The sequence below is a fragment of the Pteropus vampyrus genome, unplaced genomic scaffold, assembly GCF_000151845.1.
Source record: "Pteropus vampyrus isolate Shadow unplaced genomic scaffold, Pvam_2.0 Scaffold172, whole genome shotgun sequence".
NCBI lineage: Eukaryota > Metazoa > Chordata > Mammalia > Chiroptera > Pteropodidae > Pteropus > Pteropus vampyrus.
In genome coordinates this window covers 471,321-491,313 of record NW_011888953.1, presented here as the reverse complement: position 1 = coordinate 491,313, position 19,993 = coordinate 471,321, and the positions used below count along the sequence as shown (strand labels likewise).

The window sequence follows — 19,993 nt, the reverse complement described above, 5'->3', positions numbered from 1 at the left end:
ATTGGAGCTTCTACTTTGAAGATAACATTATTTTTATGTTAGATAATTTTAATCTGTCATCCATATTGGTCATCTTCTTTGTAATAGCTTTGATTTTTTTGTTTTCTTATAGCCTGTGAAACTCTTTTGAGCTCCCAAATCTGTCATTCGATACACTCTATCCCTCTAGATTTGATTTTCTTCATCCTCAAACTGAATAAGTATATCTTCTATATCTTCTCCTGTTACAAACTTAGATACTTTGATTTTTTTAAAAAATTGATTCAATTGTATGGGTTGTTTTAAAGAGTGCTATATTATTCCATCTTTTGCCAAGTGTCTTGGTAAAATTTAGATTTCCATCAATTACTTTTCTCTTCTCTGTTACTCAAATCATCTTATCAAAATAGGAATTCATTACCTTTTGGAGAAACCATAGTAATCCCTGCTTTCAATTCTATGTATTCATAAACTATTATTGTTTCCTAAAAGCTTACTTGAAATTCACATCACACATACTAGTTAATATTTTCTGGAAATGACATTTTAGTCTTTTTGGTTAACTTGAAGATATTTCCGTCTTGAGTCTTTTAATAATTTTCTTAGTCTCCATGATTCTCAAACAGTCTCACAAGTTTATTCTCTATTATCTCTAAAAAGCAATGAGCTTGGGTCAGGAAATGAAGACTCATTTTGATTAATTATGTTATAAAAGTACGAAAAGAAGATCTAGATTTTGAATCTACCTCTGAAACATAGTTTATCTTACTAGCCCCCAATTGTCTGGTACTTGTTGTCCCCAAATAAACTGTAAATTCCTTGAGGACAGTGGCAAATTTTTATTCATTAAAGTATTCTCAGTGCTCAGCACATCCACTAACCAATCACAAATACTCTATAAATAGTTACTCTATAAATAGTTGTTGATGAAATGAACTACTAAAATAGTTTGAAAATATAAAAGTTAGGCTTCTGTGGATTAGACTAGCTGCCAACCAATCAACCAACCATCACAGCATTATTTCTCTAAATGAAGTATGTTCCCAGTTCTAACCAAACAATTTTCAGGATATGACTCAATTATCTTCTGATTATCTTTCCAGATTTGTTTGGGGGATTTTCACAGGGAAAATTCTGATATTTCATAATCTTCACTCGAACCTACAGACAGACCAGCAATATGAAGACAAAGGAGATGAACAAGTGACAGAAGAAATAATAAGAATCAAGAAAATTACTGGGCATTATTTGGTAATGGATCATTCTACTTGTTTGGACTTCTATGCTAACTTTGAAGACAAACCAAAATATAAAACTGGGTTTCAAAATAGAATCACTGAACCATCAAATTTTCTCAGACCAGGGATCTTGGGTTCTATGTGGCTTTCCAACATTCAATGTTGCATTTTTATGACCTTTAGTCTCGGCATTATTAATCTTGGCACTATTCAAAACAAAACCCCATGTAGTATCTAGAAGAGCCTTTGGTGAAAACAAATTGCAACAATGATTCTAAAAGGACTTATTGCAGCCATTTAGAATGAGAATTCAGATGAATCTCATTTTTTCTAGAAACAGGATGGCTTGCTGCAGATTTCTTTCCTTCTCTCTAAGAACAGGGATTAATCTGGCATCTTCATCATTTGTATCTTCTTTAATAATACCAACACAATTTATGAATTGGCTATGACAAAAGAGGAAGAATATTTTGGAGGCTTAAGAGGCCGGTGTTAAAAGGGAATCTTGCAGCCAGCCGTGGGAGCTTCATTACCCCATGGAAGGCCTATTTCTATCCCTGAGAAATGAGAAGCAACCTGTAGAACCCAGCAAATGGGATGGAATTATTTGGAAATGCAGCTGCAAGGAAAACAAATCAGCTTGATGACAAATTGTATTAAATTAGTTGGAAATGTTGAGAGCTCTAGAAAAGTTGTTGAACAAAGATGTCCACAGATTCCTCCTAAGTTTCATGGGGGAGAAAAAGACAGTTGAGAATACCTTTTATTGCTACCATTATTGCTATTTTTGTGTCCTGGGAAGGAAAATAAAAGCTAAACTCAGTGGCAAAGTTGGTGAATTTTAGAATATTCTTAAAGAAATAAAGCTTTATTTCTTTCAGAACACTTAATTTCATAGCTGCCAAGCAAGCCGATGTAAGCAGATGAGGGCCATTTACCATTTCTACATGAAGATGCCTTGAGCTTTCTTAAATTAGTGCATGCTTCCTCTTCACTGGCTCCACAAGTCATTTTTTTTTTCCATCAATGGGGATTTCTCACTTTCTGAATGATCATAAGGTCCAAATAAAGAAGGCCTAAAGCATGAGATAGAACATTAGCTATACAAGGTGCCATTGTTGTCAATCTGTACATATTTTAAAGTGTTACAGAGAAAGTGTTATAAGTCTGATCTTCTATGAATTTGCCTTGTTACACTTAAATTGAGATCTTAAATTTGGGAGATGCCTTAATTCAATCTTAATTCAAACAGATATTTGATGCAAGACTACACACTCAATCTTAAAAAGCAGGTTTCTCGCTTCTGCTCAAATTTCTATTTGTACTAGGAAATATACTCTTTTCTTCTGGTTGTTAACATTTTCTTCACATTGAGCCAAAGTATTTTTTCATAAGCAAGTCATTGTTCTAAATATTTTAGAGATAGCTCTTTGATCTTCTCAACATTATGATGTAGATAGTGATAGCTCCATTCTAACTGAACAAATAAAATTTACTTCATTAATACGTATTAACATATTAATATTAATATTTTCTGCTCTGCAAAAATACAGTGAATCACTTGAGTAAATAAACTCTCCTTCACTGAAGTATCTAAGCAGAGGCTTGAAAACAATAAATTTATGGATGCTGTTGAGAGGATCCCTGGATTTGGTTGTAAATTGGGCTCAGTGACCACAAGCGTTCATGTGATGTAGTTTTCACTGATCTACACATCCACATTGGGTTGTCCTCATTTATCCCATACTCCCAAACTGCCAGATTTTATATGGCTTTTGTAACATTTTGTCATTCAGCGTTCACTGGGATATCAGAATGAAAACAACAAACTAAATTACTCCTCCAGTTACAGAAAGGTTAAGGCAAATTAACAGTATGATATTTTGGGCATTCTTTTGATCATAACAAATTAGACAGAGTTCAACAATATCACAACTTTTTGAGACATAGCAAAACTCCATTTTTAGGAACCACTACTCACTTGACTAAAATAGCTAAATGTATAGCTGGGCATCTAGACAGCTCTATTTCAAGAATTTTTCATCTGGGTTCTGAGGAGTTTCAAGGTCTTTTTAACTTGCTGAACTTTTGGCAAATTATTTCTAAATATGAATTCTTATTTTTGCCCCCATCAGACTCTCAAAGAGGAGACTCAAAAAAGTTTTGGAATTACTATAGGGTGTTAGATTTATACCAGGAGTTGATGCCACATTCAATATGTTCCAGGGTAGAAAGAGCTGCTCCTGTTGTTACTATGGATTTAATTTAGAAAGCTCATAGATAATTGGGCCAAAGGCACAAATTCCTATCTTTAATTGAAAAATTTCTGTAGAGGAACTTTAAGAATCTAAACTTCATTGGAAATTAACCTTTGGAAAGAAGGATTTCAAAAGGAAAATCCCGGATTTCCAGTAGCGGGTTTTGATTGGATCTTATTTAAATGCTAGGATTAATTTTTAATTCCTATCATTCCCTGACTACTCACAGATGTAACATTTTCTATATGCTGAGCAATTAAAGAGAGGAATTCAAGCCACTTTTTCCAGGAGCAACCTTCTTCATGTTATGATCAAGGTCAAACATAAAATCTCATTTATTTTCTTAAGTTTTTTCTTTTTTTGTAGTAATTGTCACATTTTGTTACTCTTAGATTTGGAAACTATTCCTTCTTCCTGTATTGTTTACCTTTGAAAAGATTTCAATTTGCTAGATTTATAGTAGCAATGAGTCTAGCTACATTTCAGGTTCTAATTTTATGTCCATGGTGTCAACAGTATAGATGACTTTTCAGAATCTTCTTTGATATCTGGAAACATCAACTTTAGATTCCATAACAACTTTAGATTCCATAAAATGACAAAATTTTACTTACATGCTAATTTTACTCTATAATGGACTAAAATGGCTACCATTGTCCATAAACCTAAAAGAGATATCGCTTGTGCTTCTAAAAAGAGACATTTGGGAAGATATTCATGGGTACTTAGGAGCAGCTTTTAAAATCCAACATATATTTTATTTAACTTTGTCTCTTATAATTTTTAGACTTCTACCGAGTGCCTCAATGAAGATGACTAGATGGCATTCATGAAAAGATCTGAGACTATCTTTCCTCCAAAAGAAATCATGTACTGAAAAGTCTAAGCATTAAACTAAACCATTTTACAGCATTTGGGCAACAATAATAAAATAGAATGTCAGTGCGCAGTCTTTGAGCTCCCCATGGCCACATCTGTAACTGGATGCTAGCTGCAATAAAAAATAACCCAAAAGCTAGATGCCTTTGCAAAGACAACCACAAGTAGCCTGGTTCACATTTCTCTCCAGTTCCCTTGTGCCAGCTTGTCCTAACATTTGATCCTTTTTTTGCCAGCTTGCGTCTGAAGTCCCAGCATCCCTTGAGGCTGAGGTTACATGTGTTCCCACAATGACAAAGTCAACTATAAATATTGTCTCTCCTTTGCTATAATTTAAACTTAAGAAAAGTTTGACTAGCCAGGGGAATGAAGAATTTGGATAGACTTGTTTTTATTTCTGAATTTTCTTTACAAAATTGCTATTTCAACTGGATTAGTATTAATCCATGTCATCAGTACAAATTTTTCATTGTTCTTAAAAGAGAAGAGACTTGGATTTGAAGGAGCTAGGGAGAGGTGGAAAGCTTGGGAGAGTTAGTGGCAATGACACTCTGATGAAACCATTCGAATTCTAAAATTTTCCATTTTTGACTGGGCATACAGCATTCTAGAATGCTTTTCCCAATTCCTCCCTCTCTCATTTTCCTCTTCGTTCTCTTCTCTCCATTGTCCTTCACTGCTCAAATGTAGTGAAGTTTGAACAAAAGAGGAATAAGGAATATTCTTTTCCTCAAGCCTTCGGTTTTGATTTTCATAATAAACCTTGGAAAGGAGCTCTTCAATTGGCATGGAACATAGAGAAGCTTCTAGCATTTTGGTCTCTGAAGTACATTCATGCAATATGTTCATGTACTCATGCTTTCAAATATTTATTGAATACCCTGCTCATTCCTGGAGGGAGATAAAGATACTTGCTTCTTTCTCTAGGGGACTAGTTGCCTAAACATCCCTCTATAAAATGAAAACCAGGAGTTAAAATAAGGAACAAACAAACAAATAACAAAATAGAATTGGAATGACTTCTTATTTCCTCTTCCCTTTGTAGCAAAGCTTACTATTTCATTGGCTAGTACCTTAAAGTTTGAAGGACATTAGATGGATGGATGGATGGATGGATGGATGGATGGATGGATGGATGGATGGATGGATGGATGAATTAATGACCGTTTACTATTGACTGAGATTCAGAGTTCTTAACACATAGTTGTGGGTCTTCCAAAGAGAGAGCCTGAACTTTCAAAGAAATTCTATAGGAAATTTGAGTTTTCTGATGGTAACTTATATACACAAGATATATGTGTATGTATATGTATACACACATATATGCATACATATACAGATATACACATGTACTTTATATATACACACATATAGAGAGATCTATTCAAGTAATAACCTCTAATACTCTATAGTGTACAGAACCAATTCAATTACTTAATTTTTCAGGAGTTTTAGGTGATTTTGTCTAGTAAGACAGAGTTAGTGTCACAGTTGGGACTCAACTCTGATCTCTGGACATATGATACAATGTTTTTACTTCTAGATGGTTCACCTTTACACTTTTAGATATATATTTTCTCCTTTCTTCATTATTAAACATATTTGAGATCGTTTAATAACTATCATTCCTCTAATCTGGCCTCAGAAAGCCAGCCACTGATTTTTCTCAAAGGCACACAGACAATGTGGGATTAGAATTTCTCATAATGGAAGAATTGAAAAATTATTTGTCATGTTATTTTTCATAAAGAGAGAAGACCAATGGCTGAAACATCTCCATATTTTCACAAGTCTAACTAAAGCTGGTCTTTGCTATGTCTCAAAAGGATTCACTGTAGAATATGAGCAGAAAGAAGCATCTGTAATACTGAGACATGGGGATTGCTGGCATACATAGACTTCTTCCAACCAGCTATAAAAGCTAAGAAGAGAAAATTATGTAGATCTACTTAAATATATACATAAAGAATTCATTTTAATGTTAGCAAGATTCAAGAACCCAAAGCCATCAGAGTGTTGCAATTGGCAGAAAGGTATTGAAGCATAGTCTAAAATCACACACACACTTAACCTTGAATTTTACAGAATTAAATAAAAGGTAAGGTGAAAACCTATCAAGTTATTTGTGCAGACCTAATCCTAATTTATACAAGTTTATTGACATGTAGGCCAAAACAATGGCCTCTGACTGTCTTCTTGAGTCTCAGTCACCAGGCAGTGTCCTGTCCAAATATCAGAGTTCTACCCCACCTAGTATGAACCTGGCATCCTGCTAATCTTCATGCTTTACCTGATTGTCCTATAACTGCTTTTTCTTTGGCTTTGATTCTTTGTTACTTTTCCAGTACATTCTTAAACATCAGGGACAGAGATAGTTAAAAATTGATAGTTAAAAATGAGCCTGAAATGGACCCCAGAGATAGTTAAAAATGAGCCTGAAATGGACCCCAGAAATCTGCATTTTACCTACCTCTCAGGTGGTTCTGATATGTGATTCTTAAATCAACTTTGAGAAACACTGCTCTGGAGCACTGGATCCCAAATTTAGTAGGAAACCAATGAATTATTATAATCCTCTGAAGGACATTGAAAATGATCTCTTTTGGGGTCACATCCATGAATATTCTGATTCAATTATTCTGAAGAAGAGAATGAAATTATGCTAATTGACCTGAAAAACTGAATAGAAAAGCAAAACAGATACTCTTTGAACTGTTTACACCAGATAGAGTTTCTTAGGTGTATCTTGGAGTGTGGACCATTTTGTATCAGAATCATTTGCTATGCTTGCCGCATGTGGACTTGCACCTCTCTAGATTTAGTGGTCACAATTTCTGGCAGAAGGTGAGGAATCTGTTCATTTGAAAAGCTCTTCAGGTGAGACATATGTTCCTGCCTTTCTCTTCCTGTAATCACTAAACATCATACAAGCATGAGCATTATAGTATTTTACAGATTGTTCCCAAATTTGAAAATGCATCACTTGGCCATGTGAAAACCATTAGAACTGAATTAAGCTTTCTCGTTTCATGAGGTATAATTCATAAAGTATCCATCTGGATCCTCAGAAAAGTTTCCATTATAATGCTCTGTTGACATGAATAATATGTAAGTAGCCTTGTCTGGTTTGGAAGGATACTTTAGTATTTCACAAGAGTCTCTTGGAAGTGTATTAATTTATTGTGTTATTGTGGCTTCCTCTTCTTCTGCCTAAACACCAACAGAGCCAGAACATGTCACTGGCAGGGGTGGGAGTGGAGTACTTCCTCAGAGAAGATTATACCTGGTTAAATATTGCCAGTTTTTCTTTTTAAAACTTTTTTAGGGAAGAGCACAAATTGCCTGTTAGATTTTCACAACTTACAAATGGTCTCTCCTTTCAAAGAACATATAATTCATATGCCACTAATTCTCCAGTGTATAAATCATCCCCAAATAAAAATTTCCTGTGTGTCTTTTCCTTCCAAGAAGCTCCAAAACCTGCTCAACGTTAAAAGAAGGAAGGAAATAAAAAAGATTAGAGCAGCAATAAATGAAATAGAAGACAAAAAATAATAGGAAAAAATCAATAAAACTAATAATTGATTTTTTTAAAAGAAAATATTGACAAATCCTTAGATTGATTAAGAAAAATGCAGAGAAGACTCAAATAAAGAAAATCAGAATTGAAAGAAGCGACATTATAAATGATGCCACAGAAATAAAAAGGGTCATAAGGGATTCTTATGAATAATTATACACAAACAAAATTGGACAACGTAGGAGAAATAGATGAATTCCTAAAAGCATACACCTACCTAAACTGACAGAAGAAGAAATAGAAAGCCTGAACAGACCAATAACAATTAAGTATATTGAATCTGTAATCAAAACCTCCCAATAAAGAAAAGCTCAGGATGAGAGGGCTTATACCAAAGATTTTAAAAAAGAATTAATATCAATCCTTTTAAAACTCTACCAAAAAAACCCAGAAGAATTAATATCAATCCTTTTAAAACACTTCCAAACTTACTTTGTTGGGGCAGCATCACCCCAGTACCAAAGCCAGAAAAAGACACCACAAGAAAAGAAAATTACAGACCAGTATCTCTGATAAACATAAGTGCAAAATCTTCAAAAAATATTAGCAAACTGATTTCAACAGCACATTGAAAGAATCATGCACATGACCAAGTGGGATTTATCCCTGGTAAGCAAGAATAGTTCAACACAGGCAAATCAATAAATGTGATATACCACACTAGCAGAGGAGTGAAGAATAAAAATCATAATTATTATTTTAACAGATAAATAAAAAGCATTTGACAAAATTCAACATCCATCCATGATGAAATCTCTCAACAAAGAAGGATATTGCCATTTGTGACAACATGGATGAAACTGGAGGACATTATGCTAAGTGAAATAAGCCAGATACAGAAGAACAAACACTGTGTGATACTACTTATGGGAGGAATCTAAAATAGTCAAACAGATAGTAGCAGAGAATAAAACGGTGGTTGCCAGGAGCGGGGAGCGGAGATGGAGGAAATGAAAAGTGTTAGTCAAATGGTACTCAGTTACACATGATGAGTAAATCCTAGAGACCTGCTGTACATCATAGTGTCTGTGATTAACAATACTGTATTGTATTCTTAAAAATTTTTAAGAGGGTAGATAATGTGTTCTTATCACACACACACACAAATAATAATAAAGAGCGTAGAAAGAAACTTTTGGAGATAATAGATATGTTAATGGCATAGATTGTGGTGATAGTTTCATGGGTGTATACTTATCTCCAAACTCATTACACTGTATATGTCAAATATGAAAAGCTTTTTGTATATTAATCACACTTCAATAAAGTGGTTTAACGAATGAAATAAGTAAAATACAAAAAGTGAAGTGGAAAAAAAGAAACCAACTTTGTTAACTCCAAAAACCCTTACTAATTGACTAATTACTGTAATTTTTTTTAACGCTCATCTGCATGGTTTGAAAAACATGTTTTTGTTATGCTACAACATGAGAATAAAGTTTTTCATGAAATATTTTTTTTTGATCACAGCAATTTTTTTCCTCCATGATTAAAAGAAATGTAAAAGGTGAAAGGAAAGAAAAAAGTGAAGAGATATTTGAGGAGCAAGTCAAAGAACTGTGTGCACCAAACCATTTTTATTTAGGATAAATATAATAATTATAAATATGTATTTTGTAGTCTTTTTTTCTCAGTTTTCACTAGAATTCCTACCCTGGAGAGGACTGTCTTTATTTATAAACAATGTGAGATCATAGATATGTGGTCATGGTCTGGAGAGAGATGGAATACAGTGATCAGGACAAGTAGTGAGAGAGAGCAGGGAAGGAGATCAGCATGAATCACAGAGAAAGGGAACGGAGTAACATGGCTGGTAACTAGATCCCAAGGAGAAAGGTTATTCGTTGAGAAATTCCCACCATTAGGATGGCAGAAGTATTGGGAACACATTACTATTAAATTTAAAGTGCTTTTGTTTGTGGGAAGCATAACCCCTCCCATATTCCAAATCTTTATTAAAATCTGTTACCATTTGTGTCAGTCCCCACAGGTTGAGCCATGACATGGAAAAGGAACAGTATTTGAGGACAAAGCAAGATAATTGTCAAATTCAATCGATTTAGCAGAAGCAAGAACTCAGGACCAAGTGACTCCAAGAAATATAACCTATCTCTCTCAAGAGATCCCTGGAGAGAATAGGAAAGAAGCTGAGTCTCTTAATGCATATGTGATTGAACTAATTTCATCTGAATCTTAAATTATAAGGTGATATCAGGGAATCAGTTTTCTCTGGACATTATCAATTACCCTCCCTTATTTCCTTATGCTCATGTTCTCCAAATCTCATTCCTCTATTTCCACACCCTCCACCTAAGATTTTCTGTGCAAAAATTTGCAAATTTGATATTTTTGGTATATATTTCAACAATGGACACAGTATTCGGTAAAATCTCATTTAACTAGGTCTCAGGTAACCAGGAATATCGATTCATTTTGATTTTCTACATTTAATAATAGGAGGAAGAGAATATTCAAAATCAAAGCTATAAAAGCCAGATATTTGATTAGAAAAGCAATTCTTCCTACTTTATGTCATGCACTGTGCAAAACGCTAGGGAAACAGTTACGAATGTGATAGATCTGGTTTCTAGACATGTGAAATTCACTGGCCATTCCAGAAAAATTCGTCCTGTTTTATGTATCATCAAACCTAGAATTATAACCAATACACCCACGGTCCTCCATCAATAAAACAATTTACTTTTGTATCTACTAAGACAAACAGAAAAGTTGTTGAATGCATTTAACTCAGAGAAAAATTTAAAAATAATGAAAAGCTTTAGAGATAGTCTCAACTCTACCATTCCAATTCTCAAGCATTCTTTAATTGATATTTTACAAAAGAAACATTTTTAATATTTACTTGAACTGTGAAGGAAAGATAGGAGTTTGTGGTGTTTCAAATTACTTCTAAGTAAGACTGGTTACTTAATTTGTGCAAAATGAAAATGCAGAGTCCTTGTTAAAGAATTCTTACCCCACAACCTGGAAGAGATTAAGAAGTACAAATTGGTAGTTAAAAATAGTCATGGGGGTGTAAAATATGGCATCAGGAATATATAGTCAATAATATTGTAATAACTATGTATGGTGTCAGATGTATACTAGATTTATTGGGATGGTCACTTTGTAAATTATATAAATGTCTAATCACTGTGTTGTACACCTAAAAACTAATTCAATATTGTATCCAACTATAATTGAAAAATAAAAAAGTTATTTAAAAGAAAAAAGAATTCTTAAGAATTTTTAAGACAGCAACAACACAGCATTAAAACAAGCAAATAGCCCTTCTAAGCATGGGTCCCTGTGCAAATGCAGAGGTATCATGCCCATGAAGCCAGCTTGCTTTTAAGCTTACAATTCATTTAATTTGTTCTAGAATATTATTTGATATTTGACAAAGAAAACACTCAATGGAGGGGAAAATATAGCCGTGGCCAAGAAAGCAAGCGAACAAATTTTATCAAAGTGTCACATAGGAAACTGCTATGGAAACATACATTAATATATTAAAATTTTTTATTACCTAATATTTATAACCATTAATTACCAAGAAATTCCAAATATCAGATTAATAATAGATTTCATAGATATATATGATTTTAAGTTTTAAAGGGTAATCAGTCTGCAGATAATTACTTTAAAGAAGGAAGAAATCATCAAATTTTTCCTTAAATGCAAGTAAATATAAGATATTTTACTTTCTACCGAAAAAGGAAAAAATATTTAGGAAACAGAAGTTTATCAAGCAAGACTTATAAACACAAGAAGCCATCCTGTAAGATAAGGTGCTTTTTAACAAGCAAAGTTTTTAAATTAATTATGGGCAATTTACTTTCTAATCAGATGTAAGTAAAAAGATAAGAAATAAGTATGTTTGAGTTCCACATTTTCTCATTTTAATTAATGCATATTATGTGGTTTGCCCAAATTAGCCCTTCAATAAATAATTTATTTCCTACTGCTCAGAGTTTCAGTTTCTTCATCTCAAAAAGGAGACATTTCAAATAAATGAATTCTGAATGTTCTCCTAGCCCTAATTGAAATTCAGCATTGCTTATTGGTAACACATTGCCTACAAATTCCTGTGCAGGGTACTTCAGGATATAGAAAAAGAATAAGCCACGGTTGCTGACCACAGACCATTTATAGCCCAGAAGGCAAGGCAAATAAGGCAATAAATAATTGTAATGTAAGGCAGCTCCAATTCTAAATCTTTAATTTTAACAAAAAAGTATTACCAAAGAAACACATAAACTTGTATGGTTAGGCTACAACATCAAATTACTAGACTGGGTGCATGTAACCCAAATCAGGATGTTAGAGACCTGGGGGAGTTTTTATGCTACCTTATAGCCAGTATTTCGAGAGTTATGCTGTCATGCCGCCCATGCAAATGTCCAGGGTCGTATTTGCCTTATGAGTGCACTTCCTCCCTATTTGGGTATGTTGACTGAATATGTAGCATAGACACAATTTCAAACCACCATGTATCTTTATCACTAACTATTGCAATAAGCTAACCATGAGGCAAAATTTTGACTCCCTCAATTTACTTGTTTTCCATCCTAGAAAATTTTATTTGGTCGGCAGCCTTCCCAATATCACATGGCCTCCATCTCACATATTTGGTCTAGCTGATTAAATCAAGGTTATAGTATATCATTCATCCTTTAATAAACAATGAAAATCAGGAGGATTAAAAAGTGACAGCTTGAAACAGAGCATAAAATACAACCCAAGTAACAGAAATTGAATTACCGTGGCCTTAACGTGATTTTCAAAGGTCTCTAGTCTGGAGTTAGGGCCCAATTTCCTGGCTGGTTTAAAATGAGACCAAGGATCTTAAATGATGTGCCTAAGAAAGGCCATGAGTCAGTAGCTGGACCAGCAGGGCCTGTGAGCAGAGAGATCACAAAAGATAGTAAGCATTATATGTTCTGAACATCAAAAGAATCAAGAACACAATTTTCATTCATAAAATATGTACTTACTTGATTTTTAGACTTAAAATGGTGCTTTATCAACACGGAAAATGTTGTATATTGGGTGTCATAGGTTGGGATCCCAGGAAAACAGACGCTGAGATAGAGATTTACAAGTTGGTGGCTTATTGTGGAATGTCGTCAGGAACAATACATATATTGTGTGAGGGAGGCAGGATTGGACAGGAGAAGAAGTTGAACTGCGATGCATTTTCAACAAAGGCCTCAGCAACTTCCACTGGGAGCCCTGGTTCTTTAAATCTGTTCCAAATTGAAGCAATGGGGCTAGAATGTCTATCCTGAAGAGGGCCTTAGCTTGAAGCAATCAGCAGACAGTACTCTTGATAAGTGGGGGCATGTGTGCTTTGGTCCTAGAGAGGGGATCTGAGCTGTGCACCTTAGTATTCCCTGGAGTTCACCCCTTACATCCTTCAGATATTCTTGCTTCATCCCATCTAGAAGAGCTCCTCCAGGATTCCATAGACATTTTTCAGAAAGACAAACAACCAGGGGTTGTTGGCTGGAGATGTATAGATAAAGATACTGCATGACTTAAAAGAAGGCTTGAGAAACCTAGATGGGTTTGGGGAACAGCAAGTAGCTTGGTATGGTGAGCATATAATGTGAGTAGGGAAGAAAAAGGAAAATGTAGGCACAAGAAAATGATGAGTCTAGAGATAGAGAAGCCCATTCTAGAACCTTTGTCTTAAGCTATTGTCTCCACCTATGGTCAGCCCCAGCTCCTATTCACCATTCTAGGCCCAGCTCTAACATCTTATCTGGTTTCTCCCAATCAAGGCTCCCCTCCTTCCTCTGGACTCTTGTAATAATGCATCTTAACTTCTTCCACTTTCTCTTTCTACCTTGGGTGGCAGTACAGCAGACTAGAAGCCTGAGATTTGTTATAAGTAAATGTGATAAACTATTAGTAGGCAATAATCTTCCTTCATTTCCTGCCCAAGTGACAACGAGCAAACAGTCAGTACCCTCCTTTTCTCGGGCCATGGCTTCCTCATGGACAGCTTGGAGCACTTTGGAAGCACATGAGCCTTCTGTAAACTGTAAATTGCTAAAGAAATGAAAACTAACATTTGTATGGTACTTGGTAGAGACTTATAACTGGAGGAAACACCTAATGTCCCACAAGTTTTCAGAGCAGGAAACCGTTTATTTACTTATTTATGTTCCTCACTAGATTATAAACTAATTTGAGGTCAGACAATAACTGTGTCTATGTATTATATCACCAGCACATAAAGACTGTTCGGTACATGTTTATAAAATTAAACAGTCCCATCGAAGTGAACACAAAATCTGATCACAGTAGCACTGAATATTTGTAACCTATGCACTAAAAATTATAGCTATCAGCTCATATTGTTCCTGTCCCAATAAACACCTTGGACTATTTAAGCTTTTTTGATATTCAAGGTGTCAAGACAAAATAAGAGAGTTTTATTTGATATGAATATTTTATTGAGCAAGAAATGAACTGTTTTTGAACCTGGGTACTTCAAACCTGAGACTAGTATAAAGCTCAGAGGCATGCAGTTACAGAGGGACTTATAAAGTAAAAATGAGGAAATTGTTTAATCTTTCCAATGACTCATTATTACCATGGGGGTTTCCAAATGGCATGGGAGGTTAAAAGTGATTATCTTATACCTTCCCTTTAATTCCTCCTTGTCAATAGCAGTGGCCCAGAAGACTATCCAAAGCAGTAGATATGACCTTAGTTCAAAAACTCATTTGATACAATTGTTTCAAAAAAATCAAATGGCAGCCCACAAGTAAAGGAAGGGAGAATTAGTCCCACTATAAATCCTGCTCTTTATTAGCATCCTCTGCATGGAAAGCGTGTTATAGAATCATAGAGAATGTTCAAGTGGGGTGGAAGTTTAGTCATTCCATGAGGAATCTCTCTCTCCTAACTCTAAATTCAAACTATTTCCTTTGTTTTCTCCATTGCTTATGAGAGTTGGGTATTATTGTTTATTGTTATGCTGACAGTGTTTTTATACCAGAACAATAGATTGGGTTCATTGGTGATATTTTTTATTTTTTGATATCCTAAGACTGAAGAGAAACATGTTGGACTTTTATCTAATTCTGTTCTGAGTATAATAAAAAGTGGAATGGTAAATTCTGGAATTATTTTCCATTGGATCCCATAAAAGATGAACCCCCATAGAACTGAATCCCTTCACAGTTTAACAAGTAACTAACTGAGAAGTAATTCAGTAGATAGAAACTAGGTAAATTTTATTCTCATTCAATATGTTTCTGCCACAGGAAATTAACTGTCTCCATACTATAAATATATGTAGATTCAGTCTTAAGAGGAATCAGATAGTCAAATTCATGCACAAAGATTCAGTTTAACATGATGTGCTAAGCACTGGAAAATGTTATTTAAAAGATCATAAAATATTGAAGTAAGATAACTATATAAAAATGTGTGAAAATGCATATCATAAACCTTAATATGAACACATGCCCAGCACGCATATGATTACTAAAGAAGACCATTACTTTAGGAATTTGCTCCTGGTCTATCTATTCTCCTAGAGGTATCTCCCTGTCTTGTGACCTTTATAATTTTCTTAAAAAGACTGTAACTTGCATAGTATTCTCAATTGAAATTTCCTGGACCATTACTATATATTTTACCTACGATAAATCCATAATTTTTTCCTTTTGATGGCAATATATGTTATTTGCATCTTTATCCTCAAATCTGTTCTCTGCACTTTTTTTGCTTCCTCAGAGACTATTACATTTTCTTTTTGCTAAGCTCTCATGCCTTCCAGTTAAATTTAGCCAATCAGAGGCTGTGGCATGAAATCGGAGGGTTGTAAGAGGGAAAAAGCCACAGTATTTCTCTACCACTTAGTCTCAGATGCTCATTGTCTTTAGCAGGAAGGTATTTATCGTTCTCCAGGCCTTATAGAAAATGGCAAGAGGAAAAGTCCACTCACCTTAGGGACTTTCTAACTCTGAACTGAAAAAAAAAAAGAAACAAAAACAAATTGTTTCAGTCTTTCAGGTATCCCCATCTTTCCTAATTCTCCATTGACTAGTGATGGGACCAATGGGAAGATATATATGAATCCATAATAGAGCTGAGAAATCAAAATTAAAAGTCACTAAATAACCTTAGTGTAGGGCAGATGAGTGAAGATAAATCCCTAAATTCTTGAAGAAAACCATAAAAAAAAACATTTGAATACACTTTTTGTTTATATGTATCAGGGAGTTATTAGTACCTGGCAAAGATTAGTCAGTCACGTTCAATAACTGTATTAGCCATGGGGCTCAGCCAAAATGCCTTGACTGAACCCCATGGCTAATACAGTTATTGAATGTGAAAATGATTACTGAATAAGGATACTTTTTTCAGACCCAAGCAAGGGTGAGTCTTGGGAGGCAGTATTATCTGAGTTGAAATATACATATGCAGATTCCTAAATATCGTGAGGCAAAGTAGAAGTCAAAGGTTGTTCCTTAGAACTGGTATGTATTTCCTGTGGCTACAATAAAAAGAGATAACTGGGAGGGGAAGGAGGGAGAAGAAAGTTTTATGCAGAGCTGAAGGGTACTAATTAAAAGGATAAGAAAACTCCTTTCACTTCTCATTTCATATCAAGCATCCTACTTAGAACAACTAGAAATCTGAATAAAATATATATTTTTAAATTTGTTCGAAGGCATTCAAGAGCTACCAAAGTACTAAGAACTTGAAAGGCTATGATTCCAGAAACAAGTTTAGAAAAGTGAGTGCGACATCTAGCTCTGCTTTTCTTTGCAAGGGACATCAGCATCTTTTCCATCTCCATGGATCCAGTTACCTTGTGTGTTCCATGAGATACTCTGAATCATGGTAATAAATTACCTTTTATGCTTTGACTTGTATTTGACAATTTATAAGTAGAATTAAGAGCCTGAGAAGCTGGTCAGAGTTTTTGGCAATCTCAGGGGATAAAGAGAAAAACAATGAAGATCAAGGTCTGCCAAGGAGGAGAAGCCCTGGTAAATATGCCAGACTTTCAGTTGGGCCTTCTAAAGAGAAAAACCTAAGTACTAAAGTAAATTAGCAGCCTTTAGGAAGGCTGAAATCCAGCTTAGTTTAAGAACTGGTAAAGTGATTCACCCTGATCTAACCTTCTTTAAGAAGCAAAAGTAAATCCTCTGGAAGAAAGATAACGTTGTCCAGAACCTTAATTATCTCTTAGTTTTCCATACATGATGTTCAGCATTCACTCAATTACCAGGCATACAACAAGATGAAGGCAAATGATCTAAAACCAAGAGAAGACAAACAGGTAATGGAAAATTTACTATAGATGGATAATTTCAGCAGAGAACCAGAATCTATTAGAAAAAAGACTCAAATTGGAATACTAGAACTGAAAAATATAAAAACTTAATAGATTGTTTTTAACAGAATATCAGACACAGGAGAAGATATTCAAACTGGGAAGAAAATATCCATATTAAAGTACTGAGAGAGAAAAAAATGATAAAAATGTAGAAAACTATTTAAGAGACATGGGGCACAGTGAGAAAAATCTAACATATGTAATTGGAGTTCTAGTAAAAAAGAAAAGAGAGAGAGAGTAGGTGGAAGCAATATTAGAAAAAATAGTGGCTAAGAATTTTCTAAAATTAATGAAGTACATGAAGCCACAGATCCAGAAATTACTACAAACTGTAAGTGAGAAAGATATAAATAAAACCTACCTAGGAACAGCATAGTAAAATGACTTAAAATTAAAGAATATCATCGGGTCAATTGAATTTTCAAATAAAAAAAAATATTAAACTTATTTAATTCAATGTATGGGAAAAATACCTTCTTCCACAGTCCTTTAATTTTTATAATGGGGTCTCAGTTCTTATTTTTAATGCTATCTAATTTATCAATTTTTTCCTTTGTAGTTAGTGCTTTTTGTATTTTGTTTAAGAAAACTTGTTATTTCATAGTCTTGAAGATACTCTCTTACATTATCTTAGAAGCTTTAAAGCACCAAAGTGAAGTACAAATCTTAAGAAATTATCTTCATGAGCACACAATAGAAAAGGAGGGGAAAGGCAAGCCACTAGGGAACTTTCATGAGGAAAATATGCAGACCTGACCTAACTAAGGTGGAACTGGTAATAGCAAGACACTGCCAGAGATGTCTCACCACAGCTAAACTTTCAAAGATTTTCGGAGAATTGAAAGATAACAATTTAGGTAGATACCCAGAAGAGGAATTGCTGAGTCGTACGGTAATTCTACTTTTAACATTTTGAGGAAACTCCAAACTGTTTTCCGTAGAGGCTGTACCAATTTACATTCCCACCAGTAGTGCATGAGGGTTCCTTTTCCCCCACCACCTCTGCAACACTTGTTATTACTTGTCTTGTTGATAGTTTCCCCAATAAATTTAATAAAAACAAATTTTAAAAAATTAAAAAATAAAGCATATATTGATCATCTAAAAAAAAAAAAAGTTAGCAAATTGTTTTTTGCTAACCTTACCCAGCCTGCTCAAAGGGCAAAGTTCCGAGACTGACCATTTTCCTAGTTATAAGCTTATCAATTTACTCTCGAAAATGTAAAAGCAAAATTCACTCTTCCCAAATTGTTTCTGCAAGGTTGACAATGACTCAGTTTGCCCTGAATTACAGTTAAACTTCTGTTGAACTCTGCTTCATTCCCCTTCCCTTCTCAGGCTTGTCAGACAGTCTGCAGATTTCTCCTTTTCTCTCTTCCTATAAGTTCAGTCTCTGCTTTTGTTCCTTAACAACAGTCTAATGGCAACACTTACTTGTGTACGTGAGTAAAATATTTCTGTGTCAGTGCTAACTAAAAATCTATAAATTGTTCTTTGACACTACAGATTTGAAGAAAATAAAACAAAATACATGTATAAAGAGCCCTGACAAATCTAAAGAGGAATCACTTAATGCAAAAGGATATAAGCCAAATATTGATAGGCACTTCACAAAATAGTATATTAAAAGGTCAATAAATATGAAAAGGTGCTCAAAATGTGAATTGAAATTACAATGTAATATCACTATACATTCAACAAAATAGCTAAGATTTAAAAGGCCAACAATGATTATGTTGGTGAGGATAGGGAGCAATTAGAATTTTCATGAACTGCTGATGAGAGTGTAAACTGGTTCAAATATTTTAGAAAACTATTTTGCAATATCTGTTAAAACTGAACATATATATATCCTGTGACCCAGCTACTCCACTACTTGGGGAAATACCAAACAGAAATGTGTGCATATGTTTACTAAAATACATGCACAAGAATATTTATAGTAACCTCATGTATAATAGCTCCAAACTGAAATCAACTAAAATGTCCATCAACAACAGAATGGCTAATATATTTTACCCATACAATGGAATACTACAGCATTGAAAATAAATGAATTAATGCTGCACAAAAGCAACATAAATAAATCTCTCAAGCCTAATGTTGAGAAAAAATTTAGACATAAAATAGTACATGCGGTATGTTATGGACTAAACCATGCAGTTCATATGTTGAAACCCTACCTCCAAATATGACTATATTTGGATATAGGGCTTTTAGGGAGGTAATTAGGCTTAAATGAGCTCATAAGGGTGGAGCCCTAATCCAATAGGATAGATGTCCTTAAAAGAGGAGTAAGGGACCAGGAGTGTATGTGTACAGAGGAAAGGCCACGTAGGGACACAGTGAGACAGCAATTCTGCCTGCATCTTGATTTTGGACTTTCAGCCTCAGAACTGTGAGAAAATAGGTTTCAGGTTTCTGTTATTTACGCTGCCTAGTCTGTGATATTCTGTTATGGCAGCCCAAGCAGACTAATATGATTCCATTTTATACTAAGTATTAAACAAGAAAAACCTAATCTATGACATTGGAAGTAAGGTTAACTGCTTTCAAGGAAGGAAGTTTATAATGAATAGAAGGCATGAAGGGGACTTCCGAGGTTTTGCTAGTGTTCTATTTCTTGATCTTAGTGGTGAATACATGAGTGTTATTATTGTGAAAATTTATGGAACATTAGACTTATGGTATG

The 19,993-nt window shown here is 34.4% G+C and overlaps 1 protein-coding gene across 8 annotated transcripts in view; it reads left to right on the top strand.

Annotated features, from left to right (window-relative positions):
- Positions 1 to 19,993, top strand: part of FBXO4 (F-box protein 4) — a 206,908-nt gene that overhangs the window by 152,387 nt on the left and 34,528 nt on the right. Inside the window, exons 7-8 of one of the 8 annotated variants that reach the window (XM_011370671.2) lie at positions 1,147 to 1,230; positions 9,925 to 10,991. The exons of 1 other annotated variant lie outside the window; for it this stretch is intronic. In XM_011370671.2, coding sequence (XP_011368973.1) covers positions 1,147 to 1,230; positions 9,925 to 9,936 — 96 coding nt within the window. In that variant the 3' untranslated portion in view covers positions 9,937 to 10,991. 6 more of the 8 variants (XM_023536919.1, XM_023536918.1, XM_011370673.2 and 3 more) reach the window with 6 other exon arrangements.